The sequence below is a fragment of the Haemorhous mexicanus genome, chromosome 14 (assembly GCF_027477595.1).
Source record: "Haemorhous mexicanus isolate bHaeMex1 chromosome 14, bHaeMex1.pri, whole genome shotgun sequence".
Lineage (NCBI taxonomy): Eukaryota > Metazoa > Chordata > Aves > Passeriformes > Fringillidae > Haemorhous > Haemorhous mexicanus.
Genome location: NC_082354.1, coordinates 16005236 through 16033147, shown reverse-complemented (window position 1 = coordinate 16033147; position 27912 = coordinate 16005236). Strand labels below are relative to the sequence as shown.

The following is a 27912-nucleotide window of genomic DNA, read 5'->3' as shown; positions in this document are numbered from 1 at the left end:
TCAGCGGCCGGGCCCATCTCGCGCTCCCCATTCATGCAGTTTGGTTGCGTGTTGGTGTATTTTACTGTTTGCAATAAAGAGGGGGGGATTTTTTTTTTTTTGTTCAGTTTCTGCCGCAATTAACTCTTGGTCCCTTAAACATCTTCCTTTTTATTTTGGTTTTTTTTTTCCTGTCTATTTTTTCTTTTTTTTTTTTTTTTTTTTTTGCAGGACGGTCGGAACAGTTTTTCGCCGCTTCCATTTATTTTTCGATATCTTATCTCTATTAGGTTTTGCAATCAACTATTAAGGTGCAACTATGCCCAAAAGAAAGGTAAGTACGAAAAAAAAATAATTCAAAAACGAGGGAAGGCAGATGGGAAGCGAAGGGGGAGAGATTAAAGCGGCAATCGCGGAAATTTAGCTGGAAAAAAAAAAAATTTAGCGCGCGCGCGCGTGTGTGTGTGGAGTTTTTTGGGTTTTTTGGTTGGTTTCTCATTTTTTGCATTTTTAATTCTTGGTGTATGTCCTAGAGCGGAGCGGGGAGCGGAGGGAGAGGGCTCGGGGCGGACAGGGCAGCGCGGCGAGTTCACTTTTGGGCTGTTTTGTTTGGGAAGGAGGAGAAGGCTGGAGCAGCAGTGTCTCCATGCTGGATTACAAACAGCCATAGTGCTGTGCTGCCCCTGTGGAGAACGCGGGGCAGCAAAACCCCCCCAAAACCTGCGCCACGACCCCCCCACCCACCTCCGCCAGCGTTTTAATCCCCATCGCGCCATTCCCGGCTGGATTCGCCTTTAAACGTCGCCTCTTTCTCCTGCGTTTGCCTTTGTTCTCCTTTTTTTTTTTTTTTTTTTTTTTTGCCTCCCACTTCTTGTCATACCAGATGGTTGTGCAATGGTAATTTGGGGCCATTAGGCGGCGCAGAATTTGAAACTGGCCTTCAAGGAAAGCGGGGAAAAGGGATTTATCGCCGTAGTCAGGAACTTTGGGGCAGCGGGAATATGGGGCGCCCCCCTCTCCCCTCACAGCGCGGGCTGGGGGGGCGGGGCGGAGACGCGGTCGCCCCTCAATCACCGAGGCGCCCGCCCGAGGGGTTTCGACCCGGTCCAGGCACCTCACGGTGCCGGACGGGGCCGCCGAGGGCCCGGATCCAGTGGAAACGCTTCGGGCGGCCGCGATCGCCGCGTTCCCGGTGGTCCCTCATTGTCCTTGCGGGGCCCGCGGCGACCTTGTTGTGTGAGGGGAAATTGGCGGGAACTTTTCGAACTCGACGTGATGACGTAGCAGCGGCGGCCGCGGGGCATTGTGGGAGTTGTAGTCCGTGAGGCGGCGGGGATGGGGGGAGGCCGCCATTGTGCGGGTGGTGTTGGGGGGCCCTGTGAGCCCCCCCCGGCTCCCCTCAGGGCTCAGGTGGAGTCACAGGGACGGTGCTGCCTTCTCACCTCAGTGTCTCGCTTTCTTTACAGGCTCCAGCTGAAGGCGAGGCAAAGGAGGAGGTAGGAGTTGTGTGTGGTCCCCACTCCAAGAATTCCCGTGGGGTTCTGCAGAAATTAGGAAGCCCACGCAGCTCATGAGGGGTGTTCAGCCCCTGGGGGTGGCCTGTACCTGGTTTTGGGGTGCTCAGGACCATCACTGACCTCTGAGGTGGCAGGTGACCCCCCCCAGGTGGTGCTGGGGGTCCAGCAGCTCCCCTGGGCTGAGGTCAGGGACAGGTTCCAGTGGGAACATGTCCCTTTTGGCCTCACATCTCCTGCAAGTGAAGAACATTCATCCCTTACCATGACAGCAGAGTAAAGTGGCGGCAGCAGAGACCTGCCGAGCAAAGGTGCCCTTCTAGGAAGTCATAGAATGCCCTGAGCTGGGTGTACAGGGATCGTGGAATCACAGCATGGTTTGGGTTGGAAGAGACCTCAAATATCCTCTGGTTCCGCCCCCTGCCACGGGCAGGGACACTTTCCACCATCCCAGGTTGCTCCAAGCCCCGTCCAGCCTGGCCTTGGACACTTCCAGGGATGGGGAGTCATCAAGGTCCTTACCATAATGCCCATAATTTCCTAAATCCTAGGATTTCTATGGGGCTTCATGATGCCATGTTATTTTGGGTGGCAGTTAAGAGAAAGCTGTGCCTTATGTGCTCTCTGAATTTTACTGACATATCTTTCCTTATGCAGCCAAAGAGAAGGTCAGCCAGACTATCTGCTGTGAGTATTTATCCTTTAATATTTTATCACTTGGGATGGGGACAGTTAAAAATAAACTATTGGGTTTTTTTCCCCCAGAACTGGGAAAGGCACACTTAGAGTATTGCAGTATTTAAAATTCCCATTCCATGTTTCTGTTGCCTGAACATCCCCACATCCCAGACTTCTCATGTGAGATACAAGGTCTGTGTTAGTGCACATTCCATCTGGGCACAAGTATCCAGAGTTAAGGAATATTGATTTCAGGATGGATTTGTTCCCTGTAGGACTTCTCCATACAAATGCTCATGGCTCTGCAAATCACCTGCTCTCTCCTTAGCCTGGTAATTTGCCCATTGATTTTTTTTGCAGGGCCAACAAATAATTTTCAAAAGCTACCAAGGTAATGCTCATAAAAATAAGTATTTATTTCTGGTATTCAGCAGACTTGTTTCTTGTGTTTTTTGCAGAAACCTGCTCCACCCAAACCGGAGCCAAAGCCCAAAAAGGCAGCACCTAAGGTAAGGGTCTTGAACTGAAGTGGTCTTTTCCTTCTCGAGGTATTTACAGAGATAAACCCCCCACAAATAACCACTTTGCTTATTCATAAATATCTTGAAAGTTTTAAGATGGAATTATGTGGGCTAAAAGAATGAGAAAGACATAATTTTATCCAATTTCTACTGAAGGAATGTGGTAAACTGAGCAGATTTGAAATCCCTTGTGGTGAGGCTTTGCTGCTGCTTTACAAGGCCATTCTGAAGTTTCATATAATGCATTGTTGGGAAAATGATGCTTGGAGTAGAGATCAGAGACTCAATTAGAGGAGGCAGTGAAAATTGTGCTTTTAATTGCAGTTTCTTACTATATTTCCATTCTGAGGCCCTCTCTGCAGTTAGTTATCAGTTTATCACATTTTAATCACTCAGAGTTCTAGAGACCCCTTCAGCTGGATATTTTTGGAAATGTCAAAAACATTGGCATGTCTGACAGTATAATTTAAAAATAAACTATTTAAAGCTCTTTTTTAGTTTGGAGCAACAGTTTGAAATTTCAAAGGGGGCAGTTCTGCAATCCATGAGGGATTTCTTTCCATCCCCTTTTTATCAGCCTTCCCAGCCATCAGTTTGCAGTGTCTTTTAGTTAGATTTTTCTGTAAACATTTAGGATTTTGCAGGTAAAAAAACCAAAACAAACCAAACAAAAAACCCCAAAAACATGAACACCCCAGCAACAAAACTTCAGTGATTGTTTTTAACCAGTTCCCATCACACATTTTTCTTGTGGTTTGAGATGATGAATGGGGAGAGACACTTTGGTCACAGAGGGAGATGATGAGCTGGAAACCAGGAGCTTTTTCCTTTTCCTTTGAGAAGGAATTTGTAATTGCCTATGTCCCAGCAGACTTCCAGGTGAGGGAACTCTTTCCCTCCACATCCTCTGTGTGGAGCAGCAGAGATGCTGGAAAGGGAGGGAACCCCACGTGTCATTTTGGGCTCAGCTCTGTAATCTCAGTGCTGTGCAGAGTGAGCTTTTTCCATTCCATCTTGGCTGCAGCTGGAATTCTAGACCACATTCCTGGCTGGATGTGGCACGGGACACTCTGGGTTGCACTTCCCTCTAGTGGCTGGTGCCCCAGGCAGAGCAGAGGCAGCTGCTGGTGGCACACAAGGCAGGGCAGCACTGGATGATCCACCTTGTTGTGTTTGGGTTTCCCAGGTTTGCTTCTCTATTCATGGAAACATCGCAGGGTTTAAACACTAAAACTGCCTTAACAGAGTGTGAAAATTTGGAGGAAGAGGGGTGCAGGAGTTAGTCTGTAAGGGACTGACAAAGCTTTGTTTGGGCCCCCAGTGCACAGCTGGGTGCTGTGGTCTCCCTTTGGGATCATGCAGGGATCCCCTGGGAGCTGTGCCTTGGCAATTGCCCAGCTGGACTTGGGAGGCGTTGGTCCTCCTGCTCCTGAGGTGCTGTTTGAAGCCAGGGCACCTGAGCTGTGGTTTTGGCTCTCCAGAGCTCCTCAAACTGCATCAACACCGTGCAAAGGGTGATGGAGTAAGAATTGTGGAGGCATTTTTAATTTGTGTCTGCCCCAAGAGCTTTCCTTGTCAGCCTTCAGGATCTTGGAATGGTTTCCGTGTGTCAGAACAGATTTCACCCGTTAAACTTTGCCACATTGAAAAACATGGAGCTGGCAAAGGAGTTTTGTCACTTCTAAAATGCAGGACCTGAATTTTGAACTGTTGTTGCCATCTCTAGAGCAAAATGACTGAGGAAAGTGAACACAATGCTGTAGCTGAGGACCTGTTGTGTCCTGTGGGACCCTTTCTCTCCAGTCAGTTCAGCCATGGAAGTCCATTTCCCTGGGTTGTCCTCCAGGGCTTTCTGAAGAGAGACTTTTCCAGCACAGAGAATTGGGTTTAGCTCTGCTAATATTTTGTTGTGGGGTTTTGTTGGTGGGATAAGGGAACAGATAAGCAGTGCCATAGTACAATTGTAATTCTCACTGCCAAACAGCACCAGGATATTGGGTATTCCCAAGACAGGGACTCCTGACATCCCACTGTAGGAGAGTTTTTAGGGTGAGAAGAAATCCCTCAGACTGAGTGAGAGGGTAGAGAGGAAAGAGACCCTCACTCACTGAATATACTGACCCACCTTAAATTTTCTGCATTATTGGAGGATTTGCTGTTAATTTTGGTGAATTTTTATTAATTGAAGAATTAGGTGACTTCACCCCTTAACACTCTGAGTTTGCCCTTAACAGCTCATTTTTAAGGTGAATTAACTGTGTGCATTAATAACTCAGGGGTTTAAGTAAGAAAGTAAACTTTTTGTAGCCTTTTGGTAACTTGTAGTCACTGAGAGGAATCTCCTGAGTAGGTAAATGTATATCTAGTAATTTTCATTTATCCTCATTCAGCTGTGAGCAGATCTTGCAGGGTTTCTGTTCCTCTGTGGGAAGTAGGTTAATGAAGCAAGGGGCTGAGCCAGTGCTGTTACTTATTGGCAGCAAGAGGCACATCTTTGGAAGTGAAACTAATGAGGGTCAGGTATTTGGGTCAGGATCTGACCTTGCCTATGGAAAATTATTACTACAGAAGCATCAGGTTTTGGGTTTTGTTTTGATTTAGCCTGATCCACATATAAGAAACTGCACTTAAATAATAAATGCAACTCTCTTGTGGCTAGCAAAGTGATGCTGTTGAGTCCCCAGTTTTTCTGGCATGGAAGTAGTTTATTATCACAAGGAATATTTCTGGCAGTGAAGGGGGAAAGTCCTTTGCCTACAGCTTTGTTACAGTTTTCTAAATAGGCATTAACAGCACATCTGAAGTATTCTGGTGTTTGCACATGTTGGTTTTCTTCTGTGGCTGCCTTTCAGCAGCAGGGCAGAAGTACAGGCCAGTTCAGCATTTTTTAGCTAATTTAATTGAATGCCTATTTAAAATGAGAATTCTTTTAACCCCAGCCATGGCTGCTTTTATATTCTGCACTTCCCTGTAGCACATTCAGGACAGACGGAAGGAAAACATTTCCCCTGTGAAACTTCAATCTCACCTTGGTCAGTAGGAAGTTTGGGGGGGTGGAAGGAGGTTGTGCAGAGAGTTTTGGAGTTGAGAATATGCTGATGTACAAGGTGGAAATCAGGATTTAATATGTCACTATCTGTTTTCTTAACAGAAAGAAAAAGCAGCAAATGATAAAAAGGAGGACAAAAAGGCAGCAACAAAAGGGAAGAAAGGAGCCAAAGGCAAAGAGGAAACTAAACAAGAGGATGCTAAAGAAGAAAACCACTCTGAAAATGGAGATACCAAAACTAATGAGGTACTTTAGCTCCACTAAAGCTGGGAACAGAGCCAGATGTGCTGGAAGCACAGCTGCAGGAGCTCTGCTGGTCTCCAGAGGGTGGGGGGTCACTGCCACACTGTGAGGACAGAGCAGCTGTGGTACCTGCCCAGGGCAGCTCCCAGGGAGAGCCTGCAGGAATGGCCTTCTCCTTCCAGCTCCTTCCTGCCCTGTGCTGGAGCCCTTCCACAGGTGCTGTGTGCTGGCCCTGCTCCCTCTCAGGGCTGGCTCACAGCAATGCCCGGGATTTGGGGAACAGTGGAGCCCAGGGACATCACCTTCCAGCCCTGAGCTGACTTTGCACATCCCCTCTGGACTGTTGGGTTCCTCTGCTGCTCAGCACGGGTTGGTGCTGGGCCAGAAATCTGGTTTTGAGTTCTACACAATTCTTTAAAACAATGATTTGGCTCAGAACAATTCAACAAGAGATTTGCAAAGTAGACTCAGTCTTGTCTCTTATCTGCAGCCTCTTCTCACAGGTCCTTGCTGTGGCAGCTCCTTACCTCAGCCTGTTGCTAGGTCCAGCTGCAGGCTCCATCAGCTGCTGAGGGATTGTCCCAGCAGATTCCTTGCTGATAGTGAAGCAGTGTTTGCTCAGGGCTCTCTTTGCCCTTGTGTTCTGTCACTGACCGTGGTGCCTCTTCATGGGCTGAGTGCCCATCCAGCCAAGGGTCCTTTATTCTTTCATCTCTAAGACAAGATCAGGATCTGCTTGGTTAGAGCAGCACATGGCTGATGTGCTTCAGAGGGGCTTTGAGGGAGCTCTGCAGGTTTGATATGTTGACTTGGAAAGTAAAGGCACATTTTTGTAGAGAATGGTGAGAAGAGATTCCCCAAATTTCAGACAGAGCAGGGTTGTGGTTGATGTGTAATTCTTCCACTGCCCCATTATAAGCGCTTGAACTTCCCTGATATATAATTGATCCTAATTAAAATAGATTGCAAACCTCTGCCTCTCTGCAGGCACTTATTCCAAAATTACCTCACTAATTAATACTCCTGTGTTTTTATGTTAAGAATTTTCTGCCCATTGTTGTATCAATACTTTCTGTGCATTCCTGTCTATCCACACCAAGCCTTGTCCATGCCTGTGTTAACAAGCTGGTCTCTTTTTGATGCTGGTTAGATTGGAATCCAATTAGCATTGCCAATAATATTTCTATTCTTCCCAACCCCTTTTTTAGGCACCAGCTGCTGAAGCATCTGATGATAAGGAAGCCAAGTCCGAGTAATGTTAACCCTGCCCTATATCTCCATCATTTGGTATCCGTACCTCCATGCTGTATTGTTAACAGAGAGGAATATTTTTATCAACTATTTTATAAATGCAGGTTTTTTTAGCATGAATTTAATTATGGAACATCTTCATCTCGGTTACTTGGGAATTAAATCCCTAACAAACAAAACAAAACAACAAAAAAAAAAGTCATTGTTTTTAAATTTTGTGATTGTAATAGTTTGTATGGTACATGGAAAGAATAAGTGGTGGTAGCTTTTGACTTCTGTCAGTGTGTCCCTTTTTGTGTAAGTCATGCTTACAGACTTCAGATTTTAATTTTTCCCTTGTATGTGTTGTATGGTTTCTTAAAGTGGGGAGGTCTCAAAACAAATAACCGTGTGAAACATTCCAGTGGTTCTGTGGGTTGCTTTTATAAAGAAGGTGAGCTATTTTCATGAAAAAACCTAAGAGCTGGAAATCTGTTGTTTCCCAAATGTAATTTTATTTTGTCAGTTTTGAAAAAAAAAAAGAAAAATAAATAAATAAAAGTGTAATCCTGTTTTTAAATGAAATACAAACATTTCTTTTCAAAAAGGGCAGGTTGGTTGTATGTACCCACTGTTAGGAATTTTGCTGGATTTATCTTAATAAAAAAGACTCCTCAAAAGCTGATTGTGGTTTGTTGCTTGTGCTGCTGGAAAGGTCCCAAATTCCAGGAGAGCTGCAGTGGGAGAGGGAGAGCCCATGGAGCTGGAGAGTTTTGGCCTTTTGGCTGGGGCTGAAGCCCCTCTCTGCCTCAGTTGTGTGACTTCCCATTAATCCAGGCCTCCTCATTCTGGGAAAGAACTGGACCAGACCAGTGACCTGGGGTTAAGTCCCAGTTCTGTTGTTACAGCTTTTTTGTGCAACTTTATCAACTCCTGCTAAAACCTGCTTTTATAGAAAGTCTCTTCACATCCAGGATATATCTACAGGATATATTTAATAAGAAGAAAAATGTCTGCAATGCAGAAACCTCTCTCCCATTAAATTGTTCCTCAGCCCAGCAATCCAAGAGCTCAAGTATTTTGTGTCCAAACCCCAAAGAGCACCTCAGTGAGAGTGTCTTGGATGCAGTGGGGCTCAGGATGAGTCCCCCAGGGCCACTAGAGGATGTCTAAATGTGGATTTCATTTTCCAGGCCTGAGGCACTGGGGAGTGTTATTCCTGCTGCTCTACCTGTTCTGTACAAACACTCGGGGCTCACTGGGCTCCAGCTTCCTCAGCAGTGAAGGTGAGGGAGTTCTGGGGGGCCTTTTCCTTGGCACTGTATTCCCTTAATCCAGCAGAGATTTTGGACCATGCTCTGGTCTCTCCTCCAGTGAAAACTGATGGAGCAGTAACTGGATTCCCTGTGCCTGGTGGAAGTGTGCTGAGATGTGGGTAAAAGCAGGGAGACTGAACATCCCAGTTGGAACATGGTCCAACAACAGTTCAAATGTCATCCTGACTGACATCTAAAAATGATTCACCAAATCTCCACTCCACAAAGACAGGCTGGGAGAGCTGGGGGTGTTCAGTCTGGAAAAGAGTTAGCTCTGGAGACCTTGGAGCCCCTTCCAGTGCCTAAGGGAGCCTGTAAGGAGGAGAGAGAGGGACCTTTCATACAGCCACATAGTGACAGGATAAGGGGAAATTATTTTAAACAGAAATCAGGGTTAGATGGGATATTGGGAAGGAATTATTCCCTGTGGGGTGGGCAGGCCCTGGCACAGGGTGCCCAGAGAAGCTGTGGCTGCCCCTGGATCCCTGGAAGTGTCCAAGGCCAGGCTGGATGGGGCTTGGAGCAGCCTGAGATAGGGGAAGGTGCACCTGCCCATAGGGTGGACATCATCTAATCCAGGGGGTGGATTAGATGATCTCTTAAATTCCCTTCCCACCCAAATCATTCCAGGATTCCATGATTCCATAAGTTTAGCCAGCAGTCAGTGAGAAAACCCAATAGGCCTGCTCCAGGGAGAGAATGCATATTAGAAATATTTTAGATTTGTGTTATTTCCTACCCTAGTGGTTTCTCTGAAAGAGCCCCTTCTCCCAGCCCTGGTGCCGTGGGACCATGGCTCCTCCCTCTCTTTGGCTCCAGCCTCGTCACTGAATGTCTCAAGCATTGTGATTTAAGCAGCAGACACTGAGTACAGTTGATATTTCCTTAGCACAGGATCCATCCATCTGCCAAGGTACAAACACCCTTTGGAATGAGGTCATTCTGATCCCAAGTTGTGTCTCTCCATCTGAGTCCAGAGGTTGTTACACAGAGCATACAGCTGTTTGGTTTTGGTTATTTCTTTTTTGAATTCCAGGGTGGGAGTTGTTCTTAATTCTATAACTATTGTTCTAATCAAATTCCTCTTTTAAATAAGCACAGAAAATTGCCCAAGAACATTTTGCTCAAATTCATAACTTTTCGGAGCCATGGGGTATTGAGAAAGTTGCACAACTGAATGGATTGTCTGGTTTATGCCAAACCCTTCTCCACGGCTCTCCTGGTGTCTAGACACAATCCAAAGCCAGCTCCATGGCAGCTCCCAAGCTTGGCTTATTTTGTCTGAAAAGGAGAGATTTCAAACTCTCAGGTTTATTTGGAATTTGTGGAGAAAGGGTCCTTGCCGATCTGTTCCCTGGGTTCCAGATGTTACTGGGTCTGATGCTGGTTAGGAAACACCCACAGATTGCTGTGGATCTGGTTATCATTATTCATCATAACAACTGGGGACCTTGAAGATGCAAAGGTGAAGAGATTCCTGGGTGTGAAGGCAGTGATGGTTCTGAGGTGATGTCATGGGAAGAGATTTGAGTGGCGTTGGCAATACCCTGGCATGGTGAGGTGACCAGGCAGCTGGTCAGGAGGAGAGGAGACCGACTCAGGGTGCACCAGACAAGGTTTAGGTTGGATATTAGGGAAAAAAGGGTTGTCCAGCCCTGGCACAGGCTGGAGTCACCTCCCTGGGGGGATTTAACTGTGGATGTGGCACTTGGGGACATGGCCAGTGGTGGCCTTGTCAGTGCTGGGGGAACAGTTGGACTCAATGGGCTTGGAGGGCTTTTCCAACCTAAAAGTTCCTGTAATTCCATGATCCAGCTTTTGGTGCAGGCTCCCAGAGCAGCACAGTGTCCTCACACAGTGTCCTCACAGGATCTTCAACAGAACTGGGCAAGCATTTGCTTTTGTTTGCTCAGAACAATAAACCCACTGAAAACCACTTTGAAAACACTGGTCACTGTCCTGGGAGGGCTGGGAAATCAGAGGAGGCACCTCCAGACTTCATCCTGGTCTCCACCATCAGCAACGTGCTGGAGCAGCACAGAGGGAAAAGGCACTGCTGCCTCAGCAAGCAAGAGAATGGCAAACACAGTGAGGTCCTTGGGATGTAAAAAAAAGGGGGAAATGGGGAAAATAAAATAAAACAACCCCTCCAAGCACATAAAAGGAAGGATTTTGCAGGTTCATCCCACATTTACCTTTGCTTCTTTGAGGGAAGTGACTGTACACAAAAAAATAAGAAAACCCCTCTGCTGTGGAGCCAGGCTGGGAGAGCTGGGCATGTTCACGTGGGAAAGAAAAGCTCTGGGGAAAGCTTAGAGCCCCCTTCCAGTGCCTGAAGAGGCTCTAGGAGAGCTGGAGAGGGCCTTTGAACAAGGGTTGGAGGGACAGGACAAAGGGAAAGGGCTTTAAGGTGGAGGATAGATTTAGTTTGAATATTGGGAAGAAATTCTCCCCCATGAGGGGGAGGAGGCCCTGGCACAGGGTGCCCAGAGAAGCTGTGGCTGCCCTATCCCTGGAGGTGTCCAAGGCCAGGCTGAATGGGGCTTGGAACAATCTGGGAGAGTGGGAGGTGTCCCTGCCCATGGCAGGGGTCAGAACTAGAGGATATTTGAGGTCTCTTCCAACTCAAACCAGTCTGGGATTCTGTGACACTCAGACAGGTCTGATTTTCAGATCAAGAGCAGCTCCCTGGCAGTTAATGGAGTGACACTGGTGTTAATCTGATGAAGGGGGAAGAAAATTGAATCTCTGCAATGGAAACGATGGCTCCTCCCTCTGACTGTCTCAGTGGTGCTGCTCCTTTCCCGTGCAGCTGCCGGGAGCCCCCCCCCACCCCCGCTCTGAAACTTGATGCCCTGGATGGGCTCCAGCAGCTGGGAACACCCCGGGCCGGCGCTGGGCGGCTTTCGAGGAGCTCTGTCCTTTGAGAGAACAATGGCAGCGTGGCTTCCAGACTGCCCCAGTGCCCGGAGGAGCTGGAGGTGGTCACAAGTGAGCATGGAGAAGGGGACAGATGTCACTGGTCACTCGTGTGGCTGTTGTCCCCCGCTTTGGAAGTGGTGTGATTGGGACTGGGCTAGGGTGAGTCAAGGAGGGGATAGGGAGAGGATCAGAACTGCTCCTAATCCCTTCACCCACACCTTTCATCTCTTTTCAGAGAAGCTGTGGCTGCCCAGTCCCTGGAAGTGTCCAAGGCCAGGCTGGACGGGGCTTGGAGCAACCTGGTCTTATGAAAGGTGTCCCTGCCCATGGCAGGGAATGAGATGGGCTCTAAGGTCCCTTCCCACCCAAACCACTCTGTGATTCCATGATTCCATGATCTGCCCTGATTTATCCACCTCTGCTGGAAGATGACAGGGAGGAGCCAGTGGGACAGGACCCCAGAGGAATGACACTCCCTCCTGCAGCACCAACCAGGGAATCACTGGAACAGTGTCAAATGGAAGTGATGTTCAGGGATTCGTGTGAACTTCAAGCTGAGGTAACACCTGAAAGCACTGAAAAGATGTTGGTGCTGATGTGATAGAAAAGGGAAAAACAGCAAATTGGAAAGCTCTGTTCCTAAGAGTGGAAATCCAATTGACACCATAAAGCTCTCAAAGGCAACTTAATACAATTGGACACATCTTAAACAATTCCAGACGTTCTTAAAAGAGGGAGAGGAAGCATAAATTACACAGGGAAAAATGCTGGATTGAAACCGAAACACAGAGTGGTCAAGACCCCTCTCCCCTCCCACTCCCAGCAGCATTCCCGGTAAGGGGGTTCCAGGGCATGGCTGTTCCCCTTTGGAAGTGCCTCCCTCCTGGCGAGCGAGGTGTGCTGCTTCCACTGGGGATGAAGTGCAGCACAAGCCTGGAATTCTCAGAAAAAGCTGCTCCAAAGTTATCCCAGAGCCAAAATCTCACAAAATCGCTGGGGTTTTGTTTGTTTAACATGAACAATTCGGGGAGGGGGTGGAAGTGCATTTCTTGGAGCTCAAACCAGATGTGCAACATCCCAGCCACAAAGCTCCGGCTTCTGCGCTGTTTGTTTTCCCCCCAGGAAGATAAAAGGAGCTGTGGAGAAGGTTTGGATTGCGGCAGCTCTCGGGTTTCACCCTGGCTCCAGGGGCGCTGGCAGAGGCTGCTCTGTGGGACCACAAACGAGTTTTGCTGTTTCATGGATCCAGGGCCACCGCTCCCCTCAGAACATGGCTGGAGTGGAGGTGGGCTGTTCTGAAGCCTCAGGCTGAGCCTCAGCTTTCCAGCGGGCTGGAATTTTGCTTGGTTTGGTTTCTTCCTTCATATAAATCCACCATCACGGAGGTGCTGACCAAAAATACTTCCCCAAGCCATGGTTCCATTTTGTGCTGGCTCTGCCTGGAGAGAACGGCTGGAGTCACCTCTCCGAGCCTCATCCGAGGGCAATCCTGCAGGATCTGCCGTCTCTTCCTATAAATCCTTCCATGCTGCCAACAGAAAGTTCCAAATCCAGGCCAAACATTCCCTGCTGTGGTTTCACCACCCATGTGATTACAGCCTGGTTATCAACTGAGATCTTGGAGTAAACCCCAACTTCCTCACTCCGTGTTTACTCCTATGCTACTCTATACCTACAGCATTACCCTGGGAATAATTAAAATAATTAACAAGTGTAATTAACTGTTGGAGGGGAAAGGAGACTTTTAGGACATTATATCAGCAACAATTAAATAAATTACCCTTTTTGTCTTGCAAAGAATTGACAGACAGGAGGGAGAAGGATGTGGGATTTGTATTCCCTGGTGCAGTGGCACAGGGACAGTGAATAGGGGTTGGTGGCTCTTGTGTGGGGACACAAAGCAAACAAAGAGGCCCCAAATGAAATTACAGAGTGGCAGATGCAAAACGAGGATATTTCACACAATGAGTAATTAAACCATGTAACTCATTGCCCAAATGGAGCCCAGGAATCATAATGGCTTAGGAAGTGATTACACAAATTCTTGGAGGATGATCCGGTGGGGCTGTGAGACACAAAGACATGTCACCAGTGCAGGACCAGCAACCCATGGGTGTTGGAGAGGACCTGGAGTTGTTCCCAGCCCTGGACCTCTGGAAGGAGCTGGGGGGTGAGGGGGCACAGGTTTGTACTTCCCCTTTGGTCTGAGCCCCTCCAGCCACATTCTGGGCACTTTGAAAGGAGGAAACCTTCCCTGCTGTTCACTGTATGTGGCTGTTGGTGGGGACAGACACACAGCATGGATGTACCCAAGGTACCACTTGTGTCCCTGCCAAGCCCTGTGCCACTGACCTGGTTTGTGCACATCCCCCTGTGCAGGTGTGTTCCTGGAAATATTCTCCATTGGAGGTGAATTGTTCCCAGGAGGAAAAGGGCACCACATCCTCCTGTTCTTGGCAAAACTCCCTCCCCAAATGCCACCCTAGGGCCCAGGTTTGTTGAGTGCTGCTGGTGCTGAAGGTGATGTGATGGCCACCACTGGGCTGGAGAGGGAGTCTAGATTCCCATCTCCCAGTGCTGCTCCATTTGGGCTTGGGAATTATTTCCAACCTCCTTTGTGGCCCATCTTAGCTGTAAATCTTCTTGGCTTCACTTGGTGCTGTAGCCTCTAGGTGGTGGTCCTGGCTGGGGGCTCCTGCACGGCTGCTCTGCACACACAGCGAGGTCATCCCTGGGAATTTGGGGTTATCCAGCTGCTGGGGTGGCGGCATGGGGACTGGGAGCAGGTACCACAGCTCTCAGGGTGTAACTGGATGTGGCACCGTGCTGGTGGCTCCACAGGGCTGGGGGATGGTGGCAGCAGCTCTGTCCCAGCTCCTGCTGCAGGGATGCCCAGCAAGAATGCACAAGCAGGGGCCAGAGAGCAGCCAAGACAAAATGTATCCATGATTCTCCTCCATCACCTGGAAGTGTGATGTCCCTGAAAGAGCTGGAACCTTCTGGAATGCAGGGAGCTCTCCCTGCCTGCCCTGCAGCCTCTTTGCTGCAGAAATTTGGGGTGACAGGAACAGTGCAGTGTGTCCTATGAGGACAGGCTGGGAGAGCTGGGGGTGCTCTGGAGAAAACTCTGGGAGACCTTAGAGCGTCTTCCAGTGCCTAAAGGGGCCCCAAAGAAAGCTAGCAAAGACTTGGGATCAGTCACAGAGTGAGAGATCTCCTGGCCTCAGCAGCCCATGACATCCTCGGGAGAGCAACAATGTGCCCATTGCTGCAGCAGGAATTGGTGATACTTGTGTATAGTTTATATATTTATGTTTTATATATATCACAGAATCCCCAACTGCTTTGGGTAGGAAGGGACCACAAACCCATCAAGTCCCACCTCCTGCCATGGACAGGGACACCTTCCACTAGCCCCAAGGTTGCTCCAAGCCCTGTCCAACCTGGCCTTGGACACTCCCAGGGATGGGGCAGCCACAGCTTCTCTGGGCAATAATATTGAATTATATATAATATACATAATAATAAATACACACATCTATCTCTCTATAAAATGTGATTGTAGGTGCCATGTTCAGATCAGGAGTGATTCTGTGTTGAATCTTGGACTGATGTCCTGGCACCAAGGGCTGTGCACCCCTTCACTGAGTGTCCCCAGATGCCCCACAAGGTCCCCTTTCCCTCAGCAGGGACAAAACCTGGTGGTTTTGGTTATTCCCTGGTTGGAGCCCTTGACTCTCCATCTCACTTTTCTCAAGAGCTGCATGACAAAACCAGCAGTTCCAGCCTATTTTGGCGACCACTCCTGAGGCTCCAGGAACCTCAGGAGTTTCATCAAAAGCCTGGATGGATTTCGGGTCTCGGGTTTTATTCATTCCAGCATTGGCTGACAAAGCCCATTACATCATCCCTTTGGAAGAGAAATTCTCTGCAGCTGCCTGTGTGGCGCGGGGGGTGGGGGGGGGGGGGGTGTTTAAAAAATAACACAGATTTTTGTTTCTTTCTTTCTTTCAGGGCAATTTTCCTCCCAATTGCTGGAAAACTGAATGCTAAAAAGCTTCAAAAGTGGGAAGGAAAAGGGCAGTGTGCAGCAGTTCCAGCCATTCCTGGGTTTATTATTATTATTATTTCCTTTCCAAAGACCAAGGGGGGAAAAATAGCCCCATTACCCCGCGCATCCAGCGCGCCCAGCCAGCCGTGAAAAGCAAAGCCAGTGTCATGGCAATGGCAGATGGCACAGAGCGGGAGCAGGAGCGGGAATGGGAGCGGGAGTGGCGGCAGGAGCGGGAACGGGAGCGGGAGAGGGAGGGAGGGCTCCGGCCCCGACCTCCGCGCGGACCGCGCTCCTAATTAGCCCCGGAGCAGGGACTAATTAAACCCGGAGGTAAGACAAGTGATTACTTTTCCTTGCAGCGATGGGGTGCAGGAGTGATGTGGATGGAACCGGAGCCGGTCTTGGAGTCGTCCTGACATGAATGGTAGGAAACGATTTCAGTCTCGGCTCATCCCTCCCGCGCTGCCGGGAGCAGTGAGCCGCAGCAGCTATTCCCTGCTCTCCCAATGACCAGAGGCTGCAGAGGATCTGGGATTGCAAGGAAATACCGATGGGAAGGAGAGAGGCAGTGTCTGGATGCTGTGCTGATGACGTCAAAATGTGACAGTCTCATTAGCATTATTTGGCCCCCAAGTATCCAAAGTACCCCCTTGAACTCACCCAGGGTCAGAGCAGAAATTCCTCTTCCCTCCTCCATAGTTGTTTTGGAGTATTTTTTCGTGCTTCATAACCTCATTCCTTTTGAACCACTTTTTCTGATCTCCTATATAAGAAGCAGTTGGAAGTAAATTATTTTCACTGCCATTAAACTGGGTGCAAAGCTCTCAGAAAATGGGGTATGGAGAGGAAAATTATGATATTATATAATATAATGATAATATCGAATTATACATTATATAAGTATTGTATTATATTATATAAAATACAGTCATTCTGTAAATGTATTTATTTTTGCACTGCAAGAACTGGAAGTCCAGAGCTGCTCATGCAGCTGTGGTTGCTGATGATTCCTTCTGGGATGTGCTGGGCTTTCCACAGCTTTTACGAATGGGCTGAACTTTGCAAAAACCATGGGAAAACCTGTGGCTGTGGAGCCTTTGGCACTTCTCTGCCCGTTCTCAGGCAGATGCTCTGTCCCCAGCACACACACGCTGGGCAAGCACACCAATGCAGGCTGCCTCTGCTCGGCTCAAATAGCTCCAGCTCCAGCCCTGCCCTGCCCCCTGGAGCACTGGGAGCATATCTCCACCTGGATCATGATCCCAGTCCCTGGGGATCAGTGGGATTTCCAGAGCAACATCCCCCTCTTGCAGAGCATCATCTGGATGATTCAGACTCAAGCCTTTGCTGGATTTCTGCTGCCCAGTGAAATACCAGATAATTTGTATTTCTATTTTTACCCTGGATTAGTCAAGGGTCGCTGCAGGACCAGATCAGGGGTGCTGGGCTTTCCATGGCCTTATGCTTCATCCCATAAATGCTCCTGGCCTTTGGCAAGCAGGAGAAAAGCCTGACAGAACGACTCCTCTTTGCTGCCAGGGATGGATCCCCGAGGAGCTGCCAGGGCTGCTGCAGCTCGGCACAGCTCATGGCCTCACCCCACCACTGCACTTCCCATCCCAGCCTCCCTCAAACAGAGGTGGTCAAAGTCACCCACTCCAGTCTAAAAAGCATCCAGGATTATGAGAAAACTTGGAAACATCTCACCAGCTGCACTGTGGCTGAATCACCACAGCTCCAACCTGGCTGGGATGTTCATGGGATAATAAGAGCCAGGGAGAGTTTGGAATTTCCAGAGAAATCTCTACATTTCTACCTGTTGCTGTTGTTTAATGCAGAAACAAGGGGAAAACAAACCTGTCTAGAAAAAACAGGAATATGGAACAGAAATATGGAAATGGAGTTTGGGATTGTTGGAAAAGGATGGACTATGTCCATGAAAAATATTAGCAATAATTAGTCCCAAATCACTGCTGTGAGCTGCAAATATTGATAGTCTGGATCTCACATACATCAGAATGACTTGTAGTTATCAGCAGCTCCAGGGTTTTCCTGCCCTCCAGCAAACACGTTTTTCCTTCTTCTGGAGGTCTGGTCATGTTCTGTTTCATTTCATTGCTGAGAGAAATTAAAATATTTCTTACATCTGCATCAGCACCTAGTAACAGGGCAAAAATTCAGGAAGCTGAAAAAATATTAAAAAATACATAAATATAAAAATATATACATATGAAAAATAGGAGCTTCCTCCCTGTATTCCCTGAGCACATGAGATTGCTTCCAATGCACATTTTATTTTAAGGTGAGTTATTTTGTTGCCATAGTGACATCATTCAGGTTTCCAACCGCTGCCGTGTTGGTTTTCTCCCAGGCAAGACTTGTCACAAGCAGTCAGCATCCCAGCCCCTTCCTGGGCAGCAGCTTCCCACGGGGCTGCAGGATTCCCTGGAATTCCAGCCTGCAGGATGAGCTGTCACCACTCCCTGCTAAGGCACAGGGGGACACAGGACCTGGGGGAGTCAGAGAGGAGAGGCAGGCATGGAAAAACTCCGACTGAAAGGATTTTCCTCTGCTCATTCCTTATCCTTCCTCCTCCACCCGTGCAGTGAGCTGTGAGAAGGTCAAAGAACCCGGTAGCTTTATTAATTAGCACTAATTAATACACTCAGCTGCCTCTGGTGTCACTGTGTTCATCTACCCCAGGCCTTGACACGGGCAAGAATAAACCGTGTTTGCCCCCAAAAGCTTAAAATCTCTGTAAATCCTATTTCTTGCTGCACAGGTGTCTCATGGATTAATTTTATTACCAAGAGAACTGCACTAAAATAAAGTTTTTAAATACAAAGGTCTGTAATTATGTTAATAAAGATGTAAAAAATGGGATTCTCTGGTAAGGGAATATTTGTGGGGTTATTTGGGTCAAATGGGCTCTGTAAGTATATTGGAAATTAATATTTAATTTTATGTATTTTTATATTAAATATTTAAATTCATTGTGTTATTATGATGCTAAAGACTTTTAATGGGAAATGCCTTTTTTTGGCTCTAATTAATTTAATTAAAGCAAGCAGAGTGTGCCTTATTAGCCTAAAACCTATTTCATGGGTGCCAGGCCCTATATGTGACCGAGAGCCAGGGTGCCTGTTCTACTGCAAGGCCAAAGGAGCTCAAAAAAAAGCTGTTTCAAAGGTTTTTTATGTTTTTAATTTTAAATAAACCATTCCCAGATTATCAAATCAGGGCTACATTCCCATGGCAGACCTGAGCCCTGTGTAAGCCTTCCCAGGATTGCAGCATCTGGCTAAATCCAGCCCAGATTAAAGCAAAGCTTTCATTGCACAAACTCTCTCTGAAAGGAGCAGGATGCTCCTGATGCCGGGAAAAGGACAGAGCTGGGAATTGCAGGCAGAGGATGAGGAATGCCAAAGGCAGCAGCAGGGCCAGAGAAGAGGAGGCAAGGTCCTGTGCTGCATGAGGGGCTGGGGCACTTCTCCTCCGCAGAGGGATTTCAGGAAGCAGAGCCATTCCAGGCACGGCCGTTGGGTGTTCCTGAGATCACCCCAGCTCCCTGATGGAAACCCTCTGGAACACAGCCTGGACACACCAGTCCACAGCTCAGCAACAGCCTCCACGAGGCTCTTTGCTTGCAGAGGTTTTAGCCAAAGCCATTGTTTTAACACCCTTTTTTATTATTTATTTCTGAGTGTCTTTGACTGGGGGAAGGGTGGAAGGGGCTCCCAATTTAATTCCATAATCCCCCTAAGCCTTGCTTAATGCACTCACTCTGCCTGGCCTCTGTGAATTCTACAGTGGTGTTTTGGGTGGTTGCAGCACTGCACTGGAAAATGTCCCATCATTTATTTTGCAGCTATTTGAGGGAAATGATTCCCAGGGCTGGAAGCCTGGTTGTTAAATCCATATTGCCAAAGGAAACAAACTCTGTCACCCAGATGGGGCTGGACCTCGGGGCTGCCACGTGGATTCCTGAATGAGGTAGCTCAGAGTCCAGTTGAAAACTCCCAAAATTAACATGAAAGCAGGAGCAGAAGACTTTAGCAGCTGGTGAAAAATGTCATTTTTAGCTGAGGGGTTGGGTGGGGCTGCAGGGAACAAAGCAGAGCGCCTAGCTCTGGGACTGGCACGTCCCCTGGGATGAGTCCCCCCAAGCATGGCCATGGCTCACCCCAACTGCCCTTGGGTGGGAGGGATGGAAGTGCTGCTGGAGGGAAGTTCCAACAACAGATTTTGTCCTGCTGCTTTCTTCTCCTGACAGGGAGGGAGTGCTGCAGCTTGGTTTTGTTTTCCACATGTTCAAGAAAGACAAAACAACGCTTTCAAGAGTCTTGACCCATCTCATGAGCCTCTGGTCTCCCTAAATCCCTCCCTCAGTTCTCAGCTCCCAGGATTTCTCCAATATCTGCTTGAAACCTGCACCAAGAGGACAGCATCACTCTCAATGGGATTTTTCCATCTCCCATTTCAGGATGCACTGTGCCTCCCATGGGAAGGTTCCTCGGCCATTCCAGAGGCATCCTGGAGTCAGCAAGGACAAAACCCCCAAATACAAGGGCATGGGGGGCTGGCAGAGTCCATAGGCAGCAGCAAAGTCAAGATGGGAAGATGAGTTTGGAAAAAAGTCAAGGTCTGAAAGGTGTTACCTGTAACAACCTCAGTCAGCAAGCAGGAGGAAGGAGCAAAAAGAGGAAAAAAATGAAGAGACTGAGATCTACTGACTGCACAGAGCAGGAGGGAGAAGGGTGTTCAGAGACATCAGGAAACACATGGAGAGAAGAGGATCCTCAACAGGAAATGGCAGATCCTTTAGACTTCAAGGACAATGTGGAAAAGGAACAGGAGAAGCTTTTTTTCCACCTCTACAGCCATATTCCATACTTATGCCATTATAATCCAGGGATAACAAAGAAAACCTCAGGGAAATAAGGACTGATGGCACAGTTCTGTCCTGATGGATACCATGTGCCTTCACAGCTTCACCTTCCACCTGTGGTGGTTTTCCAGCAGAAACTCAACCACACAGAACTTGGGGACTTCATAAACTCTTAATAGACTTTTATTGGTGTAAGAGAAATGAAAGGGAACAGCCAAGAGGGCAAGAACTTGCAGGTGTTGAAAACCACCTCACTGGAAATTAAATTAAATTAGTCCTTTAATTAAAAAAAAAAAAAAAAAACCACTTTAAGGACCTTCCAAGAATGTAGGGCCTCTTCAAATCAAGACGACACACAAAACATATTTTAGGAGGTTATGTCTCAAGCCCTAATAAGTTAAGGCCAAAAATAAAAAGAGATTCTGAAATCTGAACTCCTGAGGACATCAGGGGAAAGACTTTTCCCAGAGATACAAAGCTGGGCAGCTACAGGAGAATGTGAATGTCCATTAAATGATGGAAGTGCAAGAATTAAATGAAATATGGGGCCACTTTACTGCAGAGGAATTTATGGAAGCTTCCATGATAAAGCTTTTCCTTATGAGGGATAAGAGGGAGACATCATCCCAAATTGAAGATCACAAGAAGAGGCTTTATAATCAATAAATAAAGATAATGGGAAGAGAATTCCTGTATGGGACAGTGCTTTAAGAAATGTTCCAAAATCCCATCCTCGGATTCCATGATCATTATTCAGAAAGTTCATTCTAAACTCACACTCCTGTGAGCAAATTTACACAGGACAGTTTTCTAATCCATCACCTCATTCAGTAATTGAGAATTAATTTTATAAGACCATATTTAAAGAGTGTTAATGAGCTTATTTACAATGTCTGCATGTTAGGGACATCAATAAATATAAAAAATACATCAAACTGTTTTGTAACCCTTTATTTCAATAAAAGCAGCACTCTAAAAAACCCTATTGCACTCCTTCCAAATATTTCTGATATTTGAAAATGAGAAATGTAATTAAAACACAAAAATCCTCAAAACTTTATGGAAAAAGGCATGGGATACAAAGGGATGTAATTTTATTAAAATTGTTTACTTAGCTGAGGGAGTTCCAGTGAAATTTGCATGTCCAGGGAGAGAGGTGATGAATTCCCAGCTGCAGTCAGATGCTTTGTGCCCAGGCTTCCAGGAGAAGCCCAAAATGCAGGATTTGGCCCTAAAAACTTAAAAAATCACAAACAAAGCATCAAAGGACTATTTAAAAATATTTAGCATGACTTGGAAGTTGCTGAATTAGCCCCAATGACATCAGTGGTATTTCTGGGGCGAGATCCTTGTACAGGGGACCCCTGGACTGGCAGCAGCCAGGGCATGTCAGGAGAAGCTGGAAAAGGCTGGGAACAGGGGGCTTGATCCCAACCAGGGGACACAAGTCAGAATCAGGCCCTTAGACAGAGATTGTGCAGGGTGCAGTAGTGACACCAGCAATAACAAAACCTACCTGGTCACTTACACCCAGTAGTAAATTTGCTGCTATAAAACTTGGGCATTCCAGGCACTCTGAGGTACAAAGTTGGAATTCAGAGATCTGAGGATGGACCTGACACTGATATCATTCCCCCGGTCCTTCGACTGGCAGAGCCCAGAGCACACAGGGACACAGAGCCACCCCTTTTCCTGGGTGTTCCATCCACAGCTGGATTTGGCATTTCTGTGTGAAATAGAGATAAGGAGAAATGTTTAGATAATAGTCAGAAATTTCACTGCTTTGCAAACCAGGCAGATTAAGTTCACCCAGTCGCAGCAGGGCTGCACACACTGATCACAGCTCACAGCAGCTAATGGCTGCCATAAGGAATATGAGATATGGATCAGTCCACGGAGCAAGGGACGACACTCCTCCAGACAGGTGCAATTTAGGCTGAATGGATTTTAGGATTCTCAAACGGAAAAAACCATCCTGTTTACATCACCAGAACAAGTGATTAATCACCAAGATGAACTGCTGCAAGATAGAATTTAGAAACAAAGGCGAGCGGCGTCCTGGCTTTTCCTCCATCGCCTTCCTATGGGATAATGTTGCTCCCAACTCTTGGATGTCTGGCACCATCTAGAGGAATGATTGGAATGATGCAGCAGAGAAATTAAATAATAAATTATTAAAAATAGCAAAAATCCTAGAGCAGATCTTGTGTAATATCTAACAGCTATTTAGATATTATTTAACAGCTCTTGTTGAAGAAGAGAACCACAGGAAGGAGTGGGAACTTGGGGATTTGCCCTGCAAAAACAGGATGTTGGTTTGCAGACACAAGCCCTGCACTCCAGCAATGGTAATTAGTGCTAATTATTTTGCATCTCATTTTTTAAAATAAACTATGATATCAAAATTTGAGGTTGTATGTAAAGATCTTAAAATAAGCTTGGACTTTTCAATATTCCTTTACTCACAACTGTGTAGCACAAGGAACCAACGCCTGAATTCCTTCTGAACAGCTCTTATTTTTGAATCAGCTAAACAAAAACTTGGATTTAATTTAACTACCATCCTTATTTGTCATTTAGCTCCATATGAAAGACCCAAGATGAGCAGAATGTTCATAGAAATCCTCGTGGGTTGCTTCCAACTCAGGGGTAGTTTATGAAATGCACACAGAAAATATTTTTTTAAAAAAGCCAAAAATGCTTAATTTGTTCCAGTGTTTAAATCCAGCTGGATTCAGGGATGTGAATCCTTACCTACATTTACTGGAAAGGTACAATGCAGGTAAACCCACCACACCTGCACAATTCCATTCTAAACTTTCTTTTTTATTATTTTAACTGTACATTTCTGGTTACGCTAAACCACAATTCTGTTTTCACACATGGCTAAAACCGGAATTGACTCATGAGGGCAGAATAATCATAAATAAAACATGAGAGAGACACCTTTACCTGGTTTTACAAGCTGATTGTGGGGAAGTTCTTTTAATTTTTTTAGTCAAACTAAACAGGGAGTTCAGTTTTACTTTTAACTAAAACTGAGAGTAGAACTCCCTACAACACCAAACAGAGAGAAGCGATGGGTATTTGAATGTCATCAGTTGCTACTCCTAAAATCCCTCAAAAACTTTCTTTTTTTTTCTTTAAAGTGCAGTATGGAAAGAAACAGCTACAATCCAGCTCCTTCCTTAAAGCATCTCTGCTCCTGAATCCTTCCGTGGCTCATTAGTCTGTTCTCCCTCCTCCTGCCACCAGCTGCTGCTGGCATTTACATAACAGAGCTCTGCTCTGAGGAAAGATGAATCAGCACATCCATAAAATCCTGCTTTCACTCCGAGATTTACTATCACCCCCAGCATGCTGCTGCTTGGATGCAGAGGATCTGGAAAAAGATGAGTCATGGAGCTGCAGAATCCACGTGTGGTGTGGAAATGGAGCTGCTGGGGAAAAAGAGGATGGGCATTCCTCACCAGACATGACTCCTGGAGGGGAAAACCCAGGAGAGGTGGGAAGAGGTATCAATAACAGCCCTTGTAGCAGGCTTGGGGAGTAATGAAGCAACGGGGAGAGCATTAAAGAGAGGAAGCTGAGGTGCCAGGGAGTCAGCAATGTCAGGAAGAGGCTCAGGAGTGACTGCACAGCAGCACTGTCCAGCCACAGCCAGCATGAGGGAAGTCCCCTGTGAACTGTTTGGGAACAGGGAATGCTGGTTGTACCTGCCCCTGGTGCAGGTACCTGCACAGCTGTGCCCTCAGCACACACAGGACACATCTGGGGCACTCCCAACACCCTTCCCTCCTGCTGATGCAAGAATCCATCTGAGCCACGATGTGAAGCAACACTGAGCACGTTCAAGCACTGACCCAAGGTCGTGAACTGAGCACCAAGCAAGGAGCAGCCAGGGTCCCAGCTGGAATGCTGCAGGAAGGACACAAGCAAGGCGTGGATAAGCTCACTTTGGGAGCATTTTCTATCCCAGGCTTTTGAAAGCCTCTTTTAGTTACCGCAGAAATCCCCATGGGCTCTAGACAGGCACAGGCACGGGCCTGGTGGTGCTGCAGCTTCACCTGTGCCACCCCAAGCTCAAATAAAAGCAAACCATGAGTGAGGAGAGTCAGTAAGGCACCAAAAGGTGACAAGGAAATGTCACATTCCTAAAGAAATACAGAATCATGGAATCCCAGAATGGTTTGGGTTGGAAGGGGCCTTAAAGCCCATCCAGCCCCACTCCCTGCCACGGACAGGAACACCTTCCACTACCCCAGGCTGCTCCAAGCCCCGTCCAACCTGGCCTTGGACACTGCCAGGGATCCTTTGGCAGCCACAGCTTCCCTGGGCAACCTGTGCCAGGGCCTCTCCACCCTCACAGGGCAGAATGCCTTCCCAATATCCCAGCTAACCCTGCCCTCTGGCAGTGGGAAGCCATTCCCTCTTGTCCTGGCACTCCAGGCCCATGTAGTCTCCCTCCATCTTCCTTGTGGCCCCCCTCAGGCACTGGAAGGCCACAGTCAGGTTACCCTGGAGCTTCTCTCCTCCAGGCTGAACAACCCCAATTCTCCCAGCCTTTCCTCACAGCAGAGCTGCACTCTCCCTCTGACCTTCTTGATGCCTCCACCGGACTTACTCCAAAAACTCCATGTCCTTCCAGTGCTGGGGATCCCAGGGCTGGAGGCAGCTGGGCAGGTGGGGGTCTCACCTAAGGATGGATGTGGAGCTGCTGGCACCCAAAAGCACCAGGACATGGTGCTGGCCAGTATTAACAGGGCTGTTTTTCCCCTGACATGGAATTCTGTTCAGTTCAGGAAGATGAGTTTTTACTTTCAGGGTATATTATAAAACATCATCTGTGTTTTCTCCTTTGCCTTCCCATCATGCATGAAAAGATGAGCTTGCAGTTCTGGGCTCTGAAGTCAAGTGGGAGAAACATTACCTCTCCAGAGAGTGGGATCAGTGTGCACTTCTGGCTGGGAGTTCGTTCTGAGAACAGCAGTTTTACCCTGTCTCTTCTGGGAAGCTCTGCAGCCTTGGAGCCTCGGGGGTCCTGCTGAGAAGCTGGGAGAGCTGTTATTATTGGGAAGGCACTGGAATTTGCAGCTTGGTGAGGTGGCACCTCATGTTTCTCTACCGACGAGCTGAGCAATGAACCTGCCCTGAGTAACTGTTTGGAGCCTACAAGAAAAATGGAAAGGGACTTGGGACAAGGGGAAATGGCTTCCCACTGCCAGAGGGCAAGGTTAGGTGGGGTATTTGTAAGAAATTTTTACTGTGAAGGGGCTGAGGCCCTGGCACAGGGTGCCCAGAGAAGCTGTGGCTGCCCCATCCCTGGAAGTGTCCAAGGCCAGGCTGGACAGGGCTCGGAGCACCCTGGGATAGGGGAAGATGTCCCTGCCCATGGCAGGGTGGGACTGGATGAACTTTAAGGTCCCTTCCACCAAACCATTCTCAATCCTATCAACAGTCACTGAGAACTCAAGAACTTTAGAGGACGATGAAGTAGAAACAGGGTCCACAAATCAGTTAATCTAAGCTCCTGGCCCAAAACAGCTTCCACAGGTGGATAAGGGGCAGGTGAGTACAGGTGAATTATGTGGAGCAGCTTAATGCCAAATCCCCAAATCCTTCTCCCTGGGTGCCTGGAGGCATCCTGTGGAGCTGCCAGCAGGAAGGACTGCATCCTGACTGCAGAGCAACAAAACTCTGAGCCAGTGCTCCACAGCAAACCCAGACCATAGCAGCTGCTATAAATATGTGCTCGATCTGAATTTATTCTTAATATTACCAGAGCATCGACTCACAGTGATTCAGCTCTCGGTGTTCCAGGCATGAGGAGAGGCTGTCCTTTGTTATGCCACGATGACAGTGGTGTTATGCCACGATGACACTGGTGTTCTAACACCAAATGTCAGGTACTTGAGATAAAATACAATTCACTTGATGTGTTTTAGCAACTCATTGCTGAAGTGACACCAATTTCAGGAGCTCTGGCAGGATGCATCCCATGGAAAAATATTTATTTCCATTAAAACTATCTACTCTGACCCTGACCCCGACCCCTTTAATCCTTGAGAAGAACAGGTGCTGTATCCATCATATTGGAACTTCCTGGTCACTGGGAGCAAACACTTTAACTCCTAAAGCCACTCCAACCTGAGACACTTCCCTGCAGCCAGGCCTTGTTTCCCGGGAGCCCGGAAGGACTGTCACCTCCCCACCGCGCAGTCCTGTGTCCCCTCTGTGGCCGGCTCCATCCCCTTACCCTTGACAGGATCCCTAACATTCCCGAATCCCTCCATTCTCTTAAAAACTGCTTCATTTGAGGCACATGGGGCTCCATTTCCCAGGCGCTGCCAGGCAGGAGGCCACGACCAGAGGCCGAAAACACTGCGGCCGTGAGGGCTGGGAAGGGCTGGAGTCACGAGAGCTGGAGCGGTGAGGGCTGAGGTAGGGACAACTAGGAGCGCTGAGGGCCGAAGCCGCGAGGACAGGAGCCGTTAGCGTTCCCCCGTGACGGCCACTGAGCCCTCTGAAACACAGCGCGGCTAAGCGCAGCCCCGTGACGGCGGCCAAACGCCTCGGGCACATCCCGGCTCTCTCAGCCCGGCCCTTCCTCTTCCTCCCCTTCCTCCTCCTCCCTCAGCCGTCACCCGGAAGTGGCGGGCGCCCCCCCCCGCGGCGCGTCACTGCCCCGCCCTTCCTGCCCCCCCCGCCCGCCCGGCGCTGCCGCGCGCGCCCCCCGGCGGCGGGCGGCGGCGGTGCGGGCGGTGCCGGCGGCGCTCGGTCCGCGGAGCCGCGATGAGCCCGGGCGGGACCCGCGCCCGCACCCGCACCGGGACCCGCGCCCCGCACCGGCACCGCCGCTCCGGCATGGGGCTGCGCCCGCACTAGGAGCCGAGTTCCCCCGGGGCGCCATCCGCCACCTCCCCTCCCCCTCCCGAGGAGGATGGCGGCGGCGGCCGCCCCGACCCAGCTGGAAGCCGGTGGGTATCGCTGGCGGCGGGGGCTGCGCTCCGCACCCCCTCCGTTCTAACCGTGTCTAACCCGCTCTCCCCCGCCCCTCCGCAGAGCTCTACTACCTGATCGCACGGTTCCTGCAGTCCGGACCCTGCAAGAAATCCGCCCAGGTGAGCGCGGAGCCGGCGCTCCGGCCGGGCCGGGCGGGCGGCGACGGGACGGGACGGGACTGGACGGGACGGGGCGGCGGAGCCGCTGCGCTGCGGTCGCCGGACTCACGTCCTTTGTGTGTGTCTGTGTGTCCCTCTGTCCCCAGGTACTGGTGGAGGAGCTGGAGGAGCACCAGGTGAGGCGCCTGCCCCGGCGGGACGGGGGAAGCCCTCGGGACGGCGGGGTCGGCGTTTGCCCTGCCCCGTCTAACCCAGCCCATCTCCGCCCGGGACACCCGGCGGGAGCGCGGCTGTCCCGCGGCGGGGCCGGGGGCAGCGGCCGGGGGACTCCACCCCGGGGGGCGCGGGCGGGCACGGGGGGGGGGGTTCCCCGGGGAGGGGTCGCTCGGGCTCTGAC

At 48.8% G+C, this 27912-nt stretch overlaps 2 protein-coding genes and 1 long non-coding RNA gene across 9 annotated transcripts in view; 2 read left to right on the top strand and 1 right to left on the bottom strand.

Annotated features, from left to right (window-relative positions):
* The first annotated feature begins 3 nt into the window (after positions 1-3).
* Positions 4-7894, top strand: HMGN5 (high mobility group nucleosome binding domain 5). Of its 3 annotated transcripts, none has more exons than XM_059859228.1 (7): positions 4-50; positions 211-313; positions 1446-1475; positions 2151-2180; positions 2630-2680; positions 5844-5987; positions 7193-7894. In XM_059859228.1, the coding sequence occupies exons 2-7, from the start codon at positions 299-301 to the stop codon at positions 7238-7240; spliced, it is 318 nt and encodes a 105-aa protein (XP_059715211.1). In that variant the 5' UTR covers positions 4-50; positions 211-298; the 3' UTR covers positions 7241-7894. The 3 variants fall into 3 exon arrangements, with proteins under 3 accessions (XP_059715211.1, XP_059715212.1, XP_059715210.1); XM_059859229.1 differs by having other exon boundaries at positions 31-48; positions 270-313; XM_059859227.1 differs by lacking the exon at positions 4-50 and having other exon boundaries at positions 57-313.
* Positions 7497-27826, bottom strand: LOC132333792 (uncharacterized). Of its 5 annotated transcripts, none has more exons than XR_009488267.1 (6): positions 27468-27826; positions 21911-22120; positions 21506-21632; positions 17519-17691; positions 16167-16269; positions 7497-16090 (listed from the first exon to the last, which is right to left on the bottom strand). It is a non-coding gene; the product is annotated as an uncharacterized LOC132333792 (long non-coding RNA). The 5 variants fall into 5 exon arrangements; XR_009488265.1 differs by having other exon boundaries at positions 7497-16034; positions 27468-27825; XR_009488266.1 differs by having other exon boundaries at positions 7497-15918; positions 27468-27825.
* BRWD3 (bromodomain and WD repeat domain containing 3) overlaps positions 27175-27912 on the top strand; it is a 49272-nt gene continuing 48534 nt past the window's right edge. The window contains exons 1-3 of the mRNA XM_059859225.1: positions 27175-27371; positions 27457-27515; positions 27662-27691. Coding sequence (XP_059715208.1) covers positions 27335-27371; positions 27457-27515; positions 27662-27691 — 126 coding nt within the window. The 5' untranslated portion in view covers positions 27175-27334. The remainder of the gene's footprint in view (positions 27372-27456; positions 27516-27661; positions 27692-27912) is intronic.

Coding starts and splice junctions, on each gene's coding strand:
- HMGN5 (XM_059859228.1), top strand. Junction 2,181..2,629: donor GGTCAGCCAGACTATCTGCT/GTGAGTATTTAT, acceptor TGTTTTTTGCAG/AAACCTGCTCCACCCAAACC. Junction 2,681..5,843: donor CCAAAAAGGCAGCACCTAAG/GTAAGGGTCTTG, acceptor TTTTCTTAACAG/AAAGAAAAAGCAGCAAATGA.